This window comes from Anomaloglossus baeobatrachus, chromosome 2, assembly GCF_048569485.1.
Source record: "Anomaloglossus baeobatrachus isolate aAnoBae1 chromosome 2, aAnoBae1.hap1, whole genome shotgun sequence".
Taxonomy (NCBI): domain Eukaryota; kingdom Metazoa; phylum Chordata; class Amphibia; order Anura; family Aromobatidae; genus Anomaloglossus; species Anomaloglossus baeobatrachus.
The window spans coordinates 107,792,322-107,812,541 of NC_134354.1; the positions used below are offsets into that span (position 1 = coordinate 107,792,322).

Genomic DNA, 20,220 nt, shown 5'->3' on the forward strand with positions numbered 1-20,220 from the left:
TGCTCATTGCTGCAGGGGACATCAGCCTCCCTCCACCAGATCTGAATACCCCCAGCCGCCCCACCAGATCTGTATACCCCCAGCCCCCCCAGATCTGTATACCCCCAGCCCCCCCTCCACCAGATCTGTATACCCCCAGCCACCCTAACAGATCTGTATGCCCCCAGCCCCCCACCAGATCTGTATGCCCCCAGCCCACCCAAGATCTGTATGCCCCCAGCCAACCCACCTGATCTGTATGCACCTAGCCCCCCCCACCAGATCTGCATGCCCCCAGCCCCCCCACCAGATCTGTATACCCTCAGCCCCCCCACCAGATCTGTATGACCCCAGCCCCCCCACCAGATCTGTATGCTTTCAGCCCCCCCACCAGATCTGTACGCCCCCAGCCCCCCCACCAGATCTGTACGCCCCCAGCCCCACTCACCACTGCTCCTGTCAGCACCACTAAGCATAGACAGATAGGTTTTTGTCACCGCACTCCCGATGCGATAGCATCGGGCCTATTTCTAGACAGATTCTCAGGGAGATCTATGTCCGGCCCATAGGTTTTAACAGCTTGTTGCAAAATTAAGAAAAACTTTTATTTTTCTCAAATAAAATATCAGATAGCAGATATCAGAGTATAATTTTTATTGGCTCTCTATGACTATAGGAAGCTTAGTAGGGTTGAGCCTACTGACAGATTCCAATTAATAGCATGGCATGCTTCATCTTTGATTTTTTTTTTTTCTAAATCTGCTCACATACAAAAAATGCTGCCAACCCCTAGACTAAACAATCCAAAGATGCCGCAATCCCACCATCCAGCATGAGCCGCTGTGAAAATACTGTAATAACACACTGTTAGGCCCTGTGCGCACTTGCCGGTTTTTGCCGCGGTTTTGCTGCATGTTTCGCTGCAGAAAATGTTCATAAGATCTCTGCAGTGATTCACCAGCAAAACCTATGGGAAAAAAATGATGTGCGCACTATGCGGATTTTGACAGCTGCATGTTTTGCTGTGGGATTCCCGCAGCAAAAACAATTGCATGTCACTTCTTTTCCACACGTCGCTGCGGGATTTCACTCCATTGACTGCAATGTAATTGTGAAATCCTGCAGGGAATAACGCAGGCAGCAAATTCTGTGCGGTTCATAGCATTTTCCTGCGTTATTCCCTCCGGTATTTCGCGGTTTACCTACGGTAATGTTCATCGCTGCCTGCGGATTGCAAGGAAGTGATGTCATTATGACAGGAAGAGGAAGCGGAGCAGAGAGTAAACACACAGATCACAGACACAGACATAGAAAACACGCACATCACACTCACACACAGACATATAGAATACACATAGAAACCAATCGGACAAAAACACGTGGGCTCCGCCGTATTTTTACCGTCCAGCCGAGGTAAGCACACAGCGGCGGCCCGGTATTCTCTGGCTGGGGAGGGCAAGGGCCAGGGTTAATGCCCCCCCTCCTCCCGCAGCTGAGAATATCAGCCCGCAGCTGCCCCGGGACTGTCGCATCCATTATGCGGCAGTCCCGGAGTGTCTCCGGCTCTTCCTGTTGCCGTGATGCGGTGGCAATCAGGGTAATATAAGGAGTTAATGGCGGCGGATCGCCGCCACTAAGTCCAGGCTTGAAATGGCAGCGTCTATGTGACAGCTGACATGATCAACCCGTAAGTATAGTGAAAAAACACACACACCGAAAAATCCTTTATTTTAAATAAAACACAAAAAAGCCCCTGTTTCACCCCTTTATTAACCCCCCCGAAACACACAGCTCCGGCGTAATCCACGTCCTCCGATGCTTGCATCCAGCCGCGACTGACACACAGCGCTGAATGCAGCCTTGCAACGAGACAACAAAGGTAACCACAGGGCATTTTCCACGGCCGGTAATGTGAACAACACATTACCGCTCGGGAGAAATGCAGCGTGTGCTCACAGGGACTCTATCTATCCTTCTATCTATTCTTCTATCTGTCTTCTATTCTTCTATCTGTCTATTTATCTGTCTGCTATCTATCTCAGAAGGAAATTACTTTTTTTTTTTTTTTCTTTTTTTTTTCAATGTGCTTGATTGGATTGAATGCATTAAAGCACATGTAACAACCTGCACGCGGCAAAACCGCAGCAATACAGCGAACAATACCGTGGTAAAACCGCAGCAAGCCGCATGCGGTTTTCGGGTGCGGTTTGCCGCGTTTTTTTTACCGCGGGTGCGGTAATCTTTCAGACCCTGCGGAATTTTCTTAAGAAAATTCCGTTTTCCAGTGCGCACAGGGCCTTAAAATTAGACAATTTAAGCAAATCTGTGTCATTGCTTTTTTTTCCTTTAGCCTTTTCAGAGGTTTTTCGGGTAAGCTGTTCCTTTTGTGTTGTTGTTTTTTGGGACACAGCGTGCTCTTGTTTTTTACAGTGTTCATATAAACCACTTTATAAAACTTAAAGCTTTTCTTTGGGTTCTGCAAATCCTACATCGCATGTGCCCAAATTCAAAATTATTGTTACCTAAAATATTGTGCCCAAATTATTTAATTTTACAAAAGTTATCGACTCTTCATGGTATAAATAGTTTAAAGAAGTGCAGTAAAGCCCTGGTAACCTGGCTGCATAGCTGGAGAATATATGGTTAATACCACATTGGATGGATAGAGCTCCAATGCTGCTCTAAAAAGAAATCATTTGACCTGGCACTGATTTAGAGGTGTAAACAGGGTGTCCCACAATCTTTCTGCAAAGGCCAATGTGAACCACAATGCTTTTTGAAAAGAAGAGTAATGGCTGATATACATATTAGATTAGGGCTGGTTGCGTTTACCCTTTTTGGTAGGACCGGCTGCCTGGCTAATGTAGATGCAGGTCTCATGGCACTTTCCCACGGACAATGTTGAGGAAGTCATCAGGGAGTCTGACTTATTGGTCTTCCAATATATAGAAGACAAGAACGCTCAGCCAAGGCGAGCACTAATGTGCGTTGTGGAATCAAGAGAGATATTCCATTTGGTGGACCGTTACCTATGATGTCCGGGCACCTTAAGGGTTGTCTCGTCTTCTCAAACAGTCAGATATTAATTCTTATTAAAAGTGCTCTCGAAAGAATGGAGGGATTTTTAAGTTTATAGTTTACTGTTCACAGTCTGCAGCATTGGCTGTAACATTGGCAATCAGCGGTGGCCGGCCTCCTAGGCAAGGAGCTCCAAGGTTAAAAACTTTTTGCTATAAAGCTTTCAAAAGCGTCTCTGAAACTATCCAGAGTAGTGGATCCACCCCTGCGCTCCACCGATGCTGCCAATACTTGCAGAATGGTAGAGAGCCAGTGACACGACAATGCCACCGAACTGTGAATCAAAAGGAGCGCAACGTCCCCCATCAAGCAGGAAACCAGGAGGCAGAAGAACAATACCTTCCTGAAGAAAGAAGATGGACAAACCCTGTGAGTGTCAGACAGGGATATTATAGAAATGATAAGGATATTTTTGGCATTTGCATATTCCTTTATATGCTCAGAGGTTCTATCTGCGTTATACAAATCCTGGAAAGGTGAGAACCAGTACACCCCTTGTTAACTTCCAGCATCTCAGGACATCTTCCCATAGGCAGGTACTGTACATTACAATTTGTGAATTACTTTTTTTCCTTTTTTTAAAGGGGTGGTTCACTACTCAGCATAGTAGTCACACATCGCTGTAAAACCCATAGGGAAGGCTTTTCTCAAATATCCTGTGTAGTCAATTGTGCCTGTGAGCGGCGCTACTGTGGTCCGCTCATCCCCATCATGTGACCCCCGGGCTCCGTGACCTCTGAGATCTCGTGATGTCATATCAACTTCCAGTTGGCCCAACATCACAAAGGCGGGCTCCAGTCTTCCTGAGTGACTGGGCTGTGTGCAGAGTTTCACCGCTTGTCACAGCCCAGCATCTCTTCTGCTCTTCAGCAAATGAGAGAGCGTGCGAGATGCTGGGCTGTGATGAGCGGTGAAACACTGCCCACAGCCAGTCACTCAGGAAGACTGAAGCCGCCTCAGTGATGTTGGGTCCATTGGAAGTTGATGTGACATCACCGGATCTCAGAGGTCACGGAGCCCGATGGTCACTTGATGGTGATGAGCGGACTGCAACAACGCCGCTCAGAGGCAGAATGTACTACACAAGGTATTTGAGAAAAGCCTTCTTTATGAGTTTACATCGATGAGTGACCACTATGCTGTGTAGTGGACAGCCCCTTTAATAAATCTGTTGTCTCTGTCTACTCACCGTGTAGGCTTTACTCTTACTACTGAGAATTTTTGAGATTCCAAAGTCGCCAATCTTTACAATCATCTGGTGTTTGTCTAGTAGGATGTTCTGAGTTTTCAGGTCTCGGTGGAGGATTAGTTTATTATGCACATGATGCAAAGCTAGGAGAATTTGGACAAAGAAGTGGAGAATAGTATCTTCATCCAGCAGAGAATTGCAGCGCTTCTGGATGTATTCAGCTAATGTGCCCCCTACAGGAGGAAGAAAAATCACAAATAGGCTGTGAAAACACCAAGAACAAACAAACGACCGCAATGTCCTACAAACTGCACAGGATACATCATACAATATTACTGCTTCTATAATAGCGTACGTGCCAAGTGTCAATCATTTCCTGTTTTTGATTTTGCACTTTTTACATTCTTATAGTTCTTTAGTTACACGAGGTATCGCTGTTTGGAACATATCGCCAACAAGACAAAGAAGGGAATTTTGTTTACTTACCGTAAATTCCTTTTCTTCTAGCTCCAATTGGGAGACCCAGACAATTGGGTGTATAGCTTCTGCCTCCGGAGGCCACACAAAGTATTACACTAAAAGTGTAAAGCCCCTCCCCTTCAGCCTATACACCCCCCGTACTGCTACGGGCTCATCAGTTTTGGTGCAAAAGCCAGAAGGAGGAAAAAATTATAAACTGGTTTAAAGTAAATTCAATCCGAAGGAATATCGGAGAACTGAAACCATTTAACATGAACAACATGTGTATACAAAAAACAGGGGCGGGTGCTGGGTCTCCCAATTGGAGCTAGAAGAAAAGGAATTTACGGTAAGTAAACAAAATTCCCTTCTTCTTTGTCGCTCCTAATTGGGAGACCCAGACAATTGGGACGTCCAAAAGCAGTCCCTGGGTGGGTAAATAATACCTCATAATAGAGCCGTAACGGCTCCGTCCTACAGGTGGGCAACTGCCGCCTGAAGGACTCGCCTACCTAGGCTGGCATCTGCCGAAGCACAGGTATGCACCTGATAGTGTTTCGTGAAAGTGTGCAGGCTCGACCAGGTAGCTGCCTGACACATCTGCTGAGCCGTAGCCTGGTGTCGCAAGGCCCAGGACGCTCCCACGGCCCTGGTAGAATGGGCCTTCAGTCCTGAGGGAACCGGAAGCCCCGAGGAACGGTAAGCTTCGAGAATTGGTTCCTTGATCCACCGAGCCAGGGTTGATTTGGAAGCTTGTGTCCCTTTACGCTGGCCAGCGACAAGGACAAAGAGAGCATCGGAGCGGCGCAGGGGCGCCGTACGAGAAATGTAGAGTCTGAGTGCTCTCACCAGATCTAACAAGTGCAAATCCTTTTCACATTGGTGAACTGGATGAGGACAAAACGAGGGTAAGGAGATGTCCTGATTGAGATGAAAAGTGGGCAAGGCAAATGGCCAGGGAGAAAACGCCTGAGCAGAGCACCACGACAGGAATATTTTCCACGTCCTGTGGTAGATCTTGGCGGACGTTGGTTTCCTAGCCTGTCTCATAGTGGCAATGACCTCTTGAGATAATCCTGAAGACGCTAGGATCCAGGACTCAATGGCCACACAGTCAGGTTGAGGGCCGCAGAATTCCGATGGAAAAACGGCCCTTGAGACAGCAAATCTGGTCGGTCTGGCAGTGCCCACGGTTGGCCGACCGTGAGATGCCACAGATCCGGGTACCACGACCTCCTCGGCCAGTCTGGAGCGACGAGGATGGCGCGGCGGCAGTCGGCCCTTATCTTGCATAACACTCTGGGCAACAGAGCCAGAGGAAGAAACACATAAGGAAGCTGAAACTGCGACCAATCCTGAACTAAGGCGTCTGCCGCCAGAGCTCTGTGATCTTGAGATCGAGCCATGAATGTTGGGACCTTGTTGTTGTGCCGTGACGCCATTAGGTCGACGTCCGGCATCCCCCAGCGGCAACAGATCTCCTGAAACACGTCCGGGTGAAGGGACCATTCCCCTGCGTCCATGCCCTGGCGACTGAGAAAGTCTGCTTCCCAGTTTTCTACGCCCGGGATGTGAACTGCGGATATGGTGGATGCTGTGGCTTCCACCCACAGCAGAATCCGCCGGACTTCCTGGAAGGCTTGCCGACTGCGTGTCCCACCTTGGTGGTTGATGTAAGCCACCGCTGTGGAGTTGTCCGACTGAATTCGGATCTGCTTGCCTTCCAGCCACTGCTGGAACGCTTTTAGGGCAAGATACACTGCCCTGATCTCCAGAACATTGATCTGAAGTGAGGACTCTTGCTGAGTCCACGTACCCTGAGCCCTGTGGTGGAGAAAAACTGCTCCCCACCCTGACAGGCTCGCGTCCGTCGTGACCACCGCCCAGGATGGGGGTAGGAAGGATTTCCCCTTCGATAATGAGGTGGGAAGAAGCCACCACCGAAGGGAAGCTTTGGTTGCTTGAGAGAGGGAGACGTTCCTGTCTAGGGACGTCGGCCTCCTGTCCCACTTGCGTAGGATGTCCCATTGAAGAGGACGCAGGTGAAACTGCGCGAAAGGGACTGCTTCCATTGCTGCCACCATCTTCCCCAGGAAGTGCATGAGGTGCCTCAAGGGGTGTGACCGACCTTGAAGGAGAGATTGTACCCCTGTGTGTAGTGAACGCTGTTTGTGCAGCGGAAGCTTCACTATCGCTGGAAGAGTATGAAACTCCATGCCAAGATATGTCAGTGATTGGACCGGTGTCAGATTTGACTTTGGAAAATTGATGATCCACCCGAAACTCTGGAGAATCTCCAGAGTAACGTTGAGGCTGTGTTGGCATGCCTCTTGAGAGGGTGCCTTGACCAGCAGATCGTCTAAGTAAGGTATCACTGAGTGACCCTGAGAGTGGAGGACCGCAACTACTGTAGCCATGACCTTGGTGAAAACCCTTGGGGCTGTCGCCAGGCCGAACGGCAGTGCCGCGAACTGAAGGTGTTCGTCTCCTATGGCGAAGCGCAAGAAGCGCTGATGCTCTGGAGCAATTGGTATGTGGAGATAAGCATCCTTGATATCGATCGATGCTAGGAAATCTCCTTGGGACATTGAGGCGATGACGGAGCGGAGGGATTCCATCCGGAACCGCCTGGTCCTTACGTGTTTGTTGAGCAGTTTTAGGTCCAAAACAGGACGGAAGGACCCGTCCTTCTTTGGAACCACAAACAGGTTGGAGTAGAAACCGTGACCCTGTTGCTGAAGAGGAACCGGGACCACCACTCCTTCTGCCTTCAGAATGCCCACCGCCTGCAGAAGAGCCTCGGCTCGCTCGGGAGGCGGAGATGTTCTGAAGAATCGAGTCGGAGGACGAGAGCTGAACTCTATCCTGTAACCGTGAGACAAAATGTCTCTCACCCAACGGTCTTTTACTTGTGGCAGCCAGGTGTCGCAAAAGCGGGAGAGCCTGCCACCGACCGAGGATGCGGTGTGAGGAGGCCGTAAGTCATGAGGAAGCCGCCTTGGTAGCGGCACCTCCGGCGGTCTTTTTAGGGCGTGATTTAGACCGCCATGCGTCGGCGTTCCTCTGATCCTTCTGAGGCCTTTTGGACGAGGAGAATTGTGACCTGCCCGCACCCCGAAAGGACCGAAACCTCGACTGTCCCCTCCTCTGTTGGGGTGTTTTTGGTTTGGCTTGGGGTAAGGATGTTTCCTTTCCCTTGGATTGTTTGATGATTTCATCCAATCTCTCACCAAACAAACGGTCGCCAGAAAATGGCAATCCAGTTAAGCACTTTTTGGAAGCCGAATCTGCCTTCCATTCCCGCAGCCACAAGGCCCTGCGTATTACCACCGAATTGGCGGCTGCAACCACCGTACGGGTCGCAGAGTCCAGGACAGCATTAATAGCGTAGGACGCGAATGCCGACGTTTGAGAGGTTATGGACGCCACCTGCGGCGCAGACGTACGTGAGTGCGTCAATTTGCGCCTGACCAGCTGAGATAGCTTGGAGTGCCCATACGGCTGCGAATGCTGGAGCAAAAGACGCGCCGATAGCTTCATAGATGGATTTCAACCAGAGCTCCATCTGTCTGTCAGTGGCATCCTTGAGTGAAGCTCCATCTTCCACTGCAACTATGGATCTAGCCGCCAGTCTGGAGATTGGAGGATCCACCTTGGGACACTGAGTCCAGCCCTTGACCACGTCAGGGGGGAAGGGGTAACGTGTATCCTTAAGGCGCTTGGAAAAACGCTTATCTGGATAAGCTCGGTGTTTCTGGACTGCCTCTCTGAAGTCAGAGTGGTCCAGAAACATACTCTTTGTACGCTTGGGAAACCTGAAACGGAATTTCTCCTGCTGAGAAGCTGACTCCTCCACTGGAGGAGCTGAGGGAGAAATATTCAACATTTCATTGATGGACGCAATAAGATCATTCACTATGGCGTCCCCATCAGGAGTATCAAGGTTGAGAGCGGCTTCAGGATCAGAATCCTGATCAGCTACCTCCGCTTCATCATACAGAGAGTCCTCTCGCTGAGACAATGAACATTGTGATGATGTCGAGGGGATTTCATAGCGAGCTCGCTTAATTGGTCTGGGGCTGCGTTCCATGTCAGAGACCTCACCCTGGGATCCATGAGACACCCCGGGAGGACATTGCTGTTCCAACTGAGGGGAACCAGGAGACAATGATACCACAGTGCCCCTGGCTTGAGATGCCGGCCTGGACTGCAAGGCTTCTAATATCTTAGCCATAGTCTCAGAAAGTCTTTCAGTAAAAACTGCAAACTCCGTCCCTGTCACCTGGACAGTGTTAACAGGTGGTTCTCCCTGGGCCACCCCTAGCAGAGGCTCCGGCTGAGAAAGTGCCACAGGGGCCGAGCATTGCACACAATGAGGGTCAGTGGAACCTGCCGGCAGTATAGCCGTACATGCTGCACAGGCAGCATAGTATGTTGTCTCCTCTGAGCAATACAGGAGGGTAAATAGCCACAAATCAACAGTGCACCCTACAGTGTAAAGTATAGACTATAATCATATAAACTATAAATACACTTCTGCACTAGTGGGGCCAGCACCACAGGTGCTGCTTACCGCCTGCGCAAAGCGTTTGTGTGGGCACCAGAATTCCTGCCTGGGTCTCTTTGAGCTTGTCTCTCCTCTCCAGCGTTAGCAGAGCTGAGAGGAATGGCTGCCAGCGTCCTGGGGAGAGGAGGGAGCCGTGGGCGTGACCCAGAAAAGTGCGGGAACTGGTGCCCCACTGTGCAGAGTGAGGGGGGTGGAGTATGCAAAGCATGCTCCAGCCCTCAGTGCTGCCGTCCTGTACAGCGTCCCGCCCTTCCTCTGACTGGCAGGGCTGGGGGCGGGAAAAGAATGAGACTAGGCCGCAGAAGCCGGGGACTATGGTTATAAGCGCGGCCGCCGTATAAGCGTGGTCGGCGCCGAAGTCCCCGGCGCACTAACAGTCCCAGCCGCGCCGCAGTGATAACCATGGCAGCGGCGGTCAGCGCGGCAGTCCCCCTACACAAATACACTCAGCGACGCTGAAGTGTATAGTGGCACAAATGCAGCCAGCGCTGCTGTCCCCGGTGCACTAGCACACCCAGCAATGCTGGAGTGTTGCTGTGCGCGGTCCCCACGGGGACACAGAGTACCTCCAAGTAGCAGGGCCATGTCCCTGAACGATACTCGGCTCCTATCCAGCAGGGTCCTCAGGAGCTGTGGATGGAGCACGGTCTCCTGTGCCTGGAGACCGATGGGATCCCACTTCACCCAGAGCCCTAATTGAGGGATGGGGAAGGAAAGCAGCATGTGGGCTCCAGCCTCCGTACCCGCAATGGATACCTCAACCTTAACAACACCGCCGACAAGAGTGGGGTGAGAAGGGAGCATGCTGGGGGCCCTGTTATGGGCCCTCTTTTCTTCCATCCGACATAGTCAGCAGCTGCTGCTGACTAAGCTGTGGAGCTATGCGTGGATGTCTGACCTCCTTCGCACAAAGCATAAAAACTGATGAGCCCGTAGCAGTACGGGGGGTGTATAGGCTGAAGGGGAGGGGCTTTACACTTTTAGTGTAATACTTTGTGTGGCCTCCGGAGGCAGAAGCTATACACCCAATTGTCTGGGTCTCCCAATTAGGAGCGACAAAGAAACAATCACTGATCTCGGGGAGACCAGCCAGAGAAAACACCGCCGGCAGCCAACGAGGGGGCTCAAAACAATGAAATCCTAGGTGCATTGCCCCCTGGGAAATATGCAAATCAAAAAAGGTCAGTGGAGCCTCTGTCTAGCCAGATATCCCTCCGGGAAGGACCTAGCCAAGGAGTGGTTCTCCTTGGCTAGGTCCTTCCCGGAGGGATATCTGGCTAGTTCTGTGTCGAGACTCCTAACAGAGGCTCCACAGACCTTTTTTGATTTGGAACATATCGCCGACATAGACAGCGGTCAATATCAAATGCTCCTGTTCAATACCGCCCAAGAGAGATCACGAAACATAGATATACACATAACAGAGATATTGCAACGTGCCATAAACATGTAAAAACGGGCATTTATCTCACAGGGGATTTTGGATACCATCCCTGTGCCACCAGCCATTGGGATCCTGCGCGGTCTACTCTTGCCATAAATAAACTGTTTAGAGACACTGGAACTTTATTAGATGAAACAAACATTTCCAATCACATCCCACTAAGGCTGGGGACTCTATAGACTGTCTCTGATGCCAACCACAGAGAAAAGAGCAATAACCATCACTGTGCAAGTAATATTAAACAAGCTAAATACTGGACTATGGCATTTTATATATATATATATATATATATATATATATATATATATATATATATATATATATACACACACAGTACAGACCAAAAGTTTGTACACACCTTTTCAGTCAGTGAGTTTTCTTTATTTTCATGACTCTGAAAATTGTAGATTCACATTGAAGGCATCAAAATTATGAATTAAAACATGTGGAATGAAATACTTAAAAAAGTGTGAAACAACTGAAAATATGTCTTATATTCTAGGTTCTTCAAAGTAGCCACCTTTTGCTTTGATTACTGCTTTGCACACTCTTGGCATTCTCTTGATGAGCTTCAAGAGGTAGTCACCGGAAATGGTCTTCTAACAGTCCTGAAGGAGTTCCCAGAGATGCTTAGCACTTGTTGGCCCTTTTGCCTTCACTCTGAGGTCCCGCTCACCCCAAACCATCTCGATTGGGTTCAGGTCTGGTGACTGTGGAGGCTAGGTCATTTGGCGTAGCATCCAATCACTCTCCTTCTTAGTCAAATAGCCCTTACACAGCCTGGAGGTGTGTTTGGGGGTCATTGTCCTGTTGAAAAATAAATGATGGTCCAACTAAACGCAAACCGGATAGAATAGCACGCCACTGAAATATGCTGTGGTAGCCATGCTGGTTCAGTATGCCTTCAATTTTGAATAAATCCCCAACAGTGTCACCAGCAAAGCCCCCCCACACCATCACACCTCCTCTCCATGCTTCACGGTGGGAACCAGGCATCTAGAGTCCATTCGTTCACCTTTTCTATAAAAACACGATTGGCTGGAAGAGATCCAAAGATCTCAAATTTGAACTCATCAGACCAAAGCACAGATTTCCACTGGTCTAATGTCCATTCCTTGTGTTCTTTAGCTCATACAAGTCTCTTCTGCTTGTTGCCTGTCCTCAGCAGTGGTTTCCCAGCAGCTATTTACCATGAAGGCCTGCTGCACAAAGTCTCCTCTTAATAGTTGTTCTAGAGATGAGAAGGTGTGTCCAAACTTTTGGTCTGTACTGTATATATATATATATATATATATATATATATATATATATATGGGCAGATTAGTGAACAGGTCATTATAATCCACTGTATAGAAAACAATAGGCTTCTATTGGTTACAATACACATAAGAATAAGCTCATTTATACCGAGCTGTCATTATGCGACCAGACGAAGCCACATTCCTGCAATTATTGCGGCATGTGTCTTCCAAAACAATGTCCTTCCCTCTGTCAATAATGTGAGTCACACTGGTCTCTGACCTGGATTTACATAAACAACTGGTTTCGGTCCTTTTATCAGATTACAAAGCAATAACCGCCCAAAGCAGAAAGAATTATGACACTTTCTGCTCCTAGAAAAGGTTAAAAAGGACAAATAAGACGCCTCTCTGTGAGACTAAAGGTCCTATACACATTACACTAATGGGGGCCGAACCCACCAATATCAGGAGGCTCAGCCGACAGACTAATGTGTATGGGGCCCCTGACACCATCTGTATTCGACTTCAGACTGTGGATCGTTGTGTTCGCCGGGAGAAAAGCCATCAGAGTCGTCTGTACGTTGCTTTGTCACAGAGAACACAGAAGCTCTCAACAATGCAAGTCAGGCAAGATGGCAACTGGCCGAACTATCTGTTGAACCATCCTTAGGAAAACTAAACTGTATGGAGGCTCAAAGGGGAACCTGTCGTGTGAAAAAACGCTATTAACCTGCAGATATAGAGTGAATCTGCAAGTTAGTAGAGTTCTGAACCTGCCCGAACTTAGAGCCCCACTGCCAGGAGGAAATTAACTTTATTCCTCCTGGCAGCATTTCGCTCCTAGTTGTAAAGGTGGCGCCGTCCAGCCTGTGTTCTTGACCTTGATCTGCTCATGTTCCTGGACCCGTCGATCCTGTGTTCTTGTACCCAACCTGTCTGTGTTCCTGAATTCAACCAGCCTGTTACTGTCCATATTTCTGGATCCACCCAGCCTGTGTTCCTGTTCGTGTTCCTGGACCCGTCCTGCCTGTGTCCTTGTGTCCTAGTACCAGCCTGGACCCTGCACCCATCCCTGTTCCCTGCATCAAATGTCCTGTGCCTTCATTGGACGTCTTGTGCCTGACGACCTGTCCAGTACCTGACGACCTGTGCCCGAATACCTGTCCAGTACCTGATGACCTGTGCCCGAAGACCTCTAAAGTACCTGACCACCTGTGCCTGACTACCTGTGCCTACATCAGACGACCTGTCCAGTACCTGACGACCTGTGCCCGACGACCTGTAAAGTACCTGACGATCTGTGCCCGACAACCTGTAAAGTACCTGACGACCTGTGCCCGACGACCTGTAAAGTACCTGACGATCTGTGCCCGACGACAGGTCCAGTACCTGATCACTTGTGCCTGATGACCTGTCCAGTACCTGACCACCTGTGCCTGACTACCTGTGCCTACATCAGACGACCTTTGCCTGACAACTTATGGCACCACCTGACAACCTTGTCTGACTGTTCCAATCCTGTCGAGTTCCTGTGTCTGCCCTACTGAACGCCTAGTAGCCGTTCAGTCCGTAGTCTACTCCTGTCCTGTTGTCACTCATCTCCACTCAGCTACCACAGTCTCGGACACTGCCCTGTGAGTGGCACTTGATGTCTACCGGCAGCCAAGTCCAACCTCACCATCAGAGGCTCTGGTGAATACCCGTTAGGCGCTTAGTTAAGCCTCTCACACATCTGGGTAAGCCCGGGTATCCCCGTAATCCTTAATATAAGATGTAATGCTCGCAAGTGCGAGCGGGAGTGGACCCACTGGCCCACAAAGGATACCCAGTGGATGCACAGTCTTCAGGGGGCCAGTGGGTCCACTCCCATTCGCACTTGAGAGTGTTACTCCTTGTATTAAAGATTCCATGTATAATGGAGAATTTAGGTAATCATACAGTAGTTGTATAACATTCTGTTGCATGACCACTGCAGGCAATTGTGGCACTGACCTGGAGCATACTCCATAGCAATCATAAGGGCCTTGTCTTCCAGGAAGTTCTCGTAGTATTCAATGATGTTTGGGTGATTTAAGAGTTTTAGTACTTGACATTCGTTTTGTGCAGCGAGGCGCTCGTCTTTAGTCATCTGCTCCACAGGGATCTGCTTGATGATTACTAATTTTTGGTCGGCTTTTCTCAAGCACAAGTGCACGATCCTGTGAAAAGACCCGAATATGTCAAATTCTGATTCTCAATCATACAGTCACCGCCAATCATCCATACTGGTCATGTGGAGCTGGATCTCTGAAAAACCCCGAGGAAGGGGAAAATGTCCCGGGCGATGGATTTCTTACAATTACACTCCCCACTCACTGCTCCTATCTCTTCATTCCTGGGAGCTTTTGCAGGCAATGTCCTGATGCTGGTAAGTTGCCAGAAGTAGCCTGCAGCGCTGCCCGGGAGTGAGGAGGGCATCAGCAAAGGGATAGGAGCAGCATTATACATTGGGTCTGTATAAATTAGAGTCTAGTATAGGCTCTGTATAGACAAGGGGCTGTAAAGGTGAGGGGTCAGGTCTGGGGTAATTATTAGTGATGAGTGAGCACTACCATGCTTGGGTGCTCGGTACTTGTAACGAGCAGTCGGACCCTTGAATGGGCGCAACTCATGTACCGAGTATAATGGAAGTCAATGGGGAACGCGAGCATTTTTCCAGATCTTCCGGTAAAATGCTCAAGCTCCCCGTGACTTCCATTATACCCAGTACTTGAGTCGCGGGCATCTGAGCGTCCAACTGCACGCTACGAGCACTGAGCACCCGAGCATAGTAGTGCCCGCTCATCACTACTAATCATACATGTTGGCTTGTGATCCGAGGTCACAATAATTGGGGGCTTGTTTAAAGGGGGACTTGCACCAGAATATGCATCAATGGGGGTCTAGTCTAAGGCCCGTTTCACACTTCCGGCATTTCGCCGGATCCGGCACACTCCAGTACAGTGTTAATACTGTACAATAGCCTCGCGGCAACCTCCGGTCACATGACAGTAAGTGACCGGAGGTTGCCGCGATGCCATTGTACTATATTGCACTGTACTGGAGTGTGCCGGATGTGTGAAACAGGCCTTAAGATGGTTTTAATGGGGGAGGGGAGTCTGGTCTTGGGGCTATTTATACGGCAGTCTGAGTTTCTTTAGGTATCTCGGGGTCTAAACTTCACATGTCTGGCTGGAGGTCTATTTAAGGGGGAGGTCTGCATTTCTTTTGGATATTCTAGGGGTGTATACTTATTTCAGATGTCTGATCTGAGGGATACATTTATTTTCGGGGTCTGGTTTGGGGTCTATTTCTATTGTAGGAATCTGATTTGGGGTTCGCATTTAATCGTGGTTTCTAGTCTGAGGTCTGTATTAACTTGGGGTGGTATTTATTTATTTTCTGAGAGTTATATTTACTTAGGGGGTCTGAGCAGTGGTCTCAGTGAACGCTATGACAGATATGGTGATAAACCCAAGGATCTCCGACTGTCTCATGACTTAACCTGACGGCTCATGACTTAACCTGCCATAACACTGTGGGGGACAATTTAGATACTGATCTGTGCAGGTAAGGCTTCCCTAAGGGGATGTGCACAGTACAAGCTGCAGAAAAGTACCATACACAGCGCTAAACACGCTGGAACCATGATTTTACTGTCCACAGAAAAGATGGGGAAAGCACGATTTCCGGCAGATGGACAGCCTGTAATAGGGAGCCTGTAGCAGTAGAGAACAGATGAAAGACAGAGTGACTGCAGCATCAGACTACAGCAGATCGTCTGTAGTCTGTTACCATGGATACAGCTGGGTCTGCACAGGAGCTGTAAACTTGAAACGCAAGGAAACATTTCTTCAAGATTACAGCACAGTTACTTTGTTTTATTTTTCTCATTTCAGATGCATCAGAACAATGAAAAATATGTGCATAGAAATGAAAGAGTTATCTATCTTTGCAGTCAATTTTCTTTTCACTTAAATGCAGGTATTTAGGGCTAAAAATAATGTTGCGATTGGATGTCACCAAAGGGAACCAATCAGCAGGATTTTCATATATAAAGTAAGGCCAGTGCTATACTGGTGCTAGGATGCTGAATGTAAGCATAGCTTCTGTTCTGAGATTGGATGTTTTATTTCAGAAATATGAGCAAGTAAAGTTCCAGCAATGCACTGCTATTTGATTGACAGGTGCAACAGGGGCAGGAATATATGGCTCTATTCCCGCCCTCTGTCTGCCTGTCCTTCCTCCCCTTGTTGCCGTCATAGATGTTAATTCCGGGGCAGCAGACAGGGGCGGGAATAGATAGCAAGACCCGACCCACATATTCCCTTCCTGTTGCACCTGTCAATCAAACAGCAGTGCATTGCTGGAACTTTACTTGCACATATTTCTGAAATGAAACATCCAATCTCAGAACAGAAGCCATGCTTACATTCAGCATCCTAGCGCCAGTATAGCACTGGCTTTACTTTATATATGAGAATCCTGCTGGTTAGTTCTCTTTAAAGAATATTACAGGCTCATTGTTCACTAACTTTAATGTGGCCAGTGGTCCTAAATCAGATGAGAGAAGCTCAAAAAAGATAAAAGACTCAGAACGAGCTCACTGACGGTCCTCAGTTACCTCATCCTGCAGCCAGCAATAGACAGGGCAACACGGAGGAAATAGGCTGCAAATCGTGTGACCATTTTTATGATACCATATTGAAAAAATATGATTTTAGCTATAAATTCAGACATTTATGTAAAAATGCAAGCTGCCCCTGAGAAGTGTCCACTATGTTATGTGCGGGGGAGAAAAGAGACCGGAGCAGCCCAGGGAATAGCGCGACCTGGAGAGGATGAGGAGGAGCCCGCCACAATTACTACCACTGAACAGAGCAGGAGGATCCCAGGAGTCTCACCCGAAGGCTCCTCTGCCGACCACCCGGATTTTCTGGTATTTCTCCATCTTGAAGCCCCCCGGCACAAACTTCCTACCGTTTCCATGGTTACACGTCCGGGAAAACTGTACGGAAGCTTGCGTGGGACAAATTAAACAACAGCAAAGCGCTTGTCCGGTTGATGTGGCTAGAACAGAGGACAGTGTGTTTGTGCGCCTGCGCAGTGCCAGAGCAGGAGTGTGGGCAGTAGAAAAGAAGTGGAGGCTGGGTGAAGAGGGCAGAGATGTGGGAAAACTGCCCAGAGCAGGGTAAAACTTGTAAAATGTGATTGTGGCTGATATAAATACTAAGTGACTTCCCATTAGTGCTATGTTGCCCCATTTTAGTTTGTGCCAGCTGTTGTGCCCCTTGCACCCTCTGCAATACCCTTCTCACTGGTTTCATGTGAAAAATTGATACAAATGGACGCACTGATTTTACTTTTGTAACATTTTGGGGGCCAGAGGTTTTATATTCCATTCTCTTCCTTGAATCTTTTTTGCAATTTATTTTTTTTATACACGCATTTTAGGAAAAATTCAACTCCTGCTGGAAAAAAGCTTCATATCCAGATCACGCGGCACTTAGAAAAAAACGCTGCGGACCCTAAAGACGCGTCACTGTGGGTGCGTGCCCACAATGAGGAGACGCTGTGTTCTGGCATTAGCTACACAATTAGTGTCCTGTGGGGATTTTGTTTGTGTTCTTCTACCAAGAACACTTGCGCCTCCACAAAATAAAATGGCATGCATGGAAAGCCGCGCTGCAAGTGAGTTTGCACAACGTTAAATAGAAGCACAGTGGGCCGGAGATTTCTATAAATCTCATCTACGTTGCTTCTATGGTACATCACGCTTTGGGCCCAGCAAGAACACTCTGCTTCCCAAACGCTGCTAACACTGATCATGGTCACAGGCCCTAACACTGATCGTGGGCATGCGCCCTACCGCTGATCGTAGACACGAGCCCTACCGCTGATCATAGACACGAGCCCTACCGCTGATCGTAGACACGGGCCCTAACACTGATCGTGGACACGAGCCCTAACACTGATCGTGGACACGAGCCCTAACACTGATCATGGGCACGGGCCCTAACACTGATCGTGGGCATGCACCCTACCATTGATCGTGGACATGGGCCCGAACACTGATCATGGGCACGGGCCCTAACACTGATTGTGGGCATGCACCCTACCATTGATCGTGGACATGGACCCGAACACTGATCATGGGCACGGGCCCTAACACTGATCGTGGGCATGCGCTCTACCACTGATCATGGACATGGGCCCGAACACTGATCGTGGGCATGCGCCCTACCACTGATCGTGGACACGGGCCCGAACACTGATAATGAGCATGCGCCCTACCACTGATCGTGGACACGGGTCCTAACACTGATCGTGGGCATGCGTCCTACCACTGATCGTGGACACGGGCCCTATCACTGATTGTGGGAATGGACCCTTACTAAACCAGCCTATTTTCTAGACAGCAAAGAATTATGGGAGGACTTTTTAAAGCCCCTTTTCCTGCTGGCAGTAGTATCACACGATGTTCTATCAATTTGGCACGTCCGTGATTCCGATATGTATGACGTCCATTTTCATACGTACCGGAGACTCGGACATATGCAGACCTATTAAAATCAATGGGTCTGCGCACACATGACTGTTTTCACAACGACCGTTTGTCCGTATGGAACACACGCGTGTCTGTGTGTTCCGCACAAAGACAAGTCAATTTTTCTCCAGCAGCACTAATGTCACCCGCTCCACACACTGATGTGATCCGTGTGACATCAGTGTGACACATACCGGTGAAAACACGTGTATTTGAAATAAAATGATTTTCTATACTCATCTGTCTCCAGCGTTGCTGTCTTCGGCGCTGCTGTCACTTGCTTCCTAGCCCGCTCATTATGCTCATGAATATTCACTGCACCACGGACCTGGAAGCAGCAGCACCGGAGACATCAGCACTACGGATAGCAGTGCCGGGTACAGGTGAGTAAACAGTTCCTGCTCTGTGTGCTATCACGGATAGCACACAGTGAACACTAGTGTGCCAAAATCACACACAGATGGCCATACGTACCTACAACACGGCCATGCAAAACACAAACATTTTTGACGGATGTGTGAAGGGAACCTAAGGGTTGTACAGGTTTACTATATTAATAATCTGTTTTTGCGTGGGTCTGAATTATTTTTTCTTTACAAAAAGTGTGCAATTAGTCCAGTCAAAATACGAAAAAAAAAACCTTTACCCTGAACAAATTCCAAGAAAGCGTTTTATTGGGTTTTTTTTGTAGTATTACATGTAGAGAAAAAACATACTAAAAGTTTGCCAAGATAGGGTTACCACAAAGGGTCCAAATATGACGTCAAAGATTAAGGCCGCCAAAGTTGTAAAATGTTAAGCAAGTTGCAGACAAAGTACTTTGCGACCATCCCGGTTTTGCAGACCTGTTGCAAGAACTTGAGCAGTTGTATGTTCGGACACTGACAGGGGAGAGTGACTTAAATTCGGTCATCACTTCTACCTGCCTTAGTGAAATTGTCCACCTCTTGTCCACCAAAAGAAACGGATTATCCGCTCACTCTCGCACCAGTAAACTATGGCTGAATTACCAACAGATGGTAGGAATTGCAAGGTAGCTTATCGAGGCCGATCGTACAGGATCCTGGATGATGCACCTTCATGCTGTAGCCAAATGTTTGCCCATTCTTGCAGCTGCTGGGCATGGGAACTATGTGAAGGCGGCCTACCTATGACCACTCTGGAAGATGAAATGCCATCAGTCTTCCATAGATTTATGAATGGCTTGCATGTTGTAAGGCGTACTGTTCAGTACTGGGCAGGCCTGGGTTGCGACCTAGTCATCGAGCAAGCTCTGATGCGCTCCCTAAAAACTGCAGGAGTACTCACCAGAGGAAGTGGAATGTCCAAACATCAGAGGGCCTTGGGGACTCTGTCTGTGCCAGTGTCCTCTTCCTACAGTGATACAATGCAGGGTTTCACTCGCCAGAGCTTTGTCACCAGTCAACAACACAAGGAGGCAAGAACGTCAAGGATGAGAAGAGATCGTGAAGACCTGGAGAAAATTGCAGATAAACTCGAGACCTTTTCACCTTTCTCTGATGAAGTGTCTCTTCGCAACATTATCACCGGTGTCAGTGCAAATAAGGATGTGAATGTCCATAACCTGTTCACCATTGGCAGAGAAATAGTGGCAACAATGGAGGGTCAATCACTGTTTTCAGTTAAGTACAAGCGGTCAATGAAAGCCAAGACCCTGGCAAGGATGTACCAGAAGTG

The 20,220-nt window shown here is 48.6% G+C and overlaps 1 protein-coding gene across 1 annotated transcript in view; it reads right to left on the bottom strand.

Annotated features, from left to right (window-relative positions):
- Nucleotides 1-16,957, bottom strand: part of NEK8 (NIMA related kinase 8) — a 145,414-nt gene extending 128,457 nt beyond the window's left edge. The window contains exons 1-3 of the mRNA XM_075333189.1: nt 16,880-16,957; nt 13,950-14,155; nt 4,247-4,479 (exon numbers count right to left, since the gene is read on the bottom strand). Of these exons, the coding sequence (XP_075189304.1) occupies nt 4,247-4,479; nt 13,950-14,155; nt 16,880-16,926 (486 nt within the window). The 5' untranslated portion in view covers nt 16,927-16,957. The remainder of the gene's footprint in view (nt 1-4,246; nt 4,480-13,949; nt 14,156-16,879) is intronic.
- Nucleotides 16,958-20,220: the final 3,263 nt, after the last annotated feature.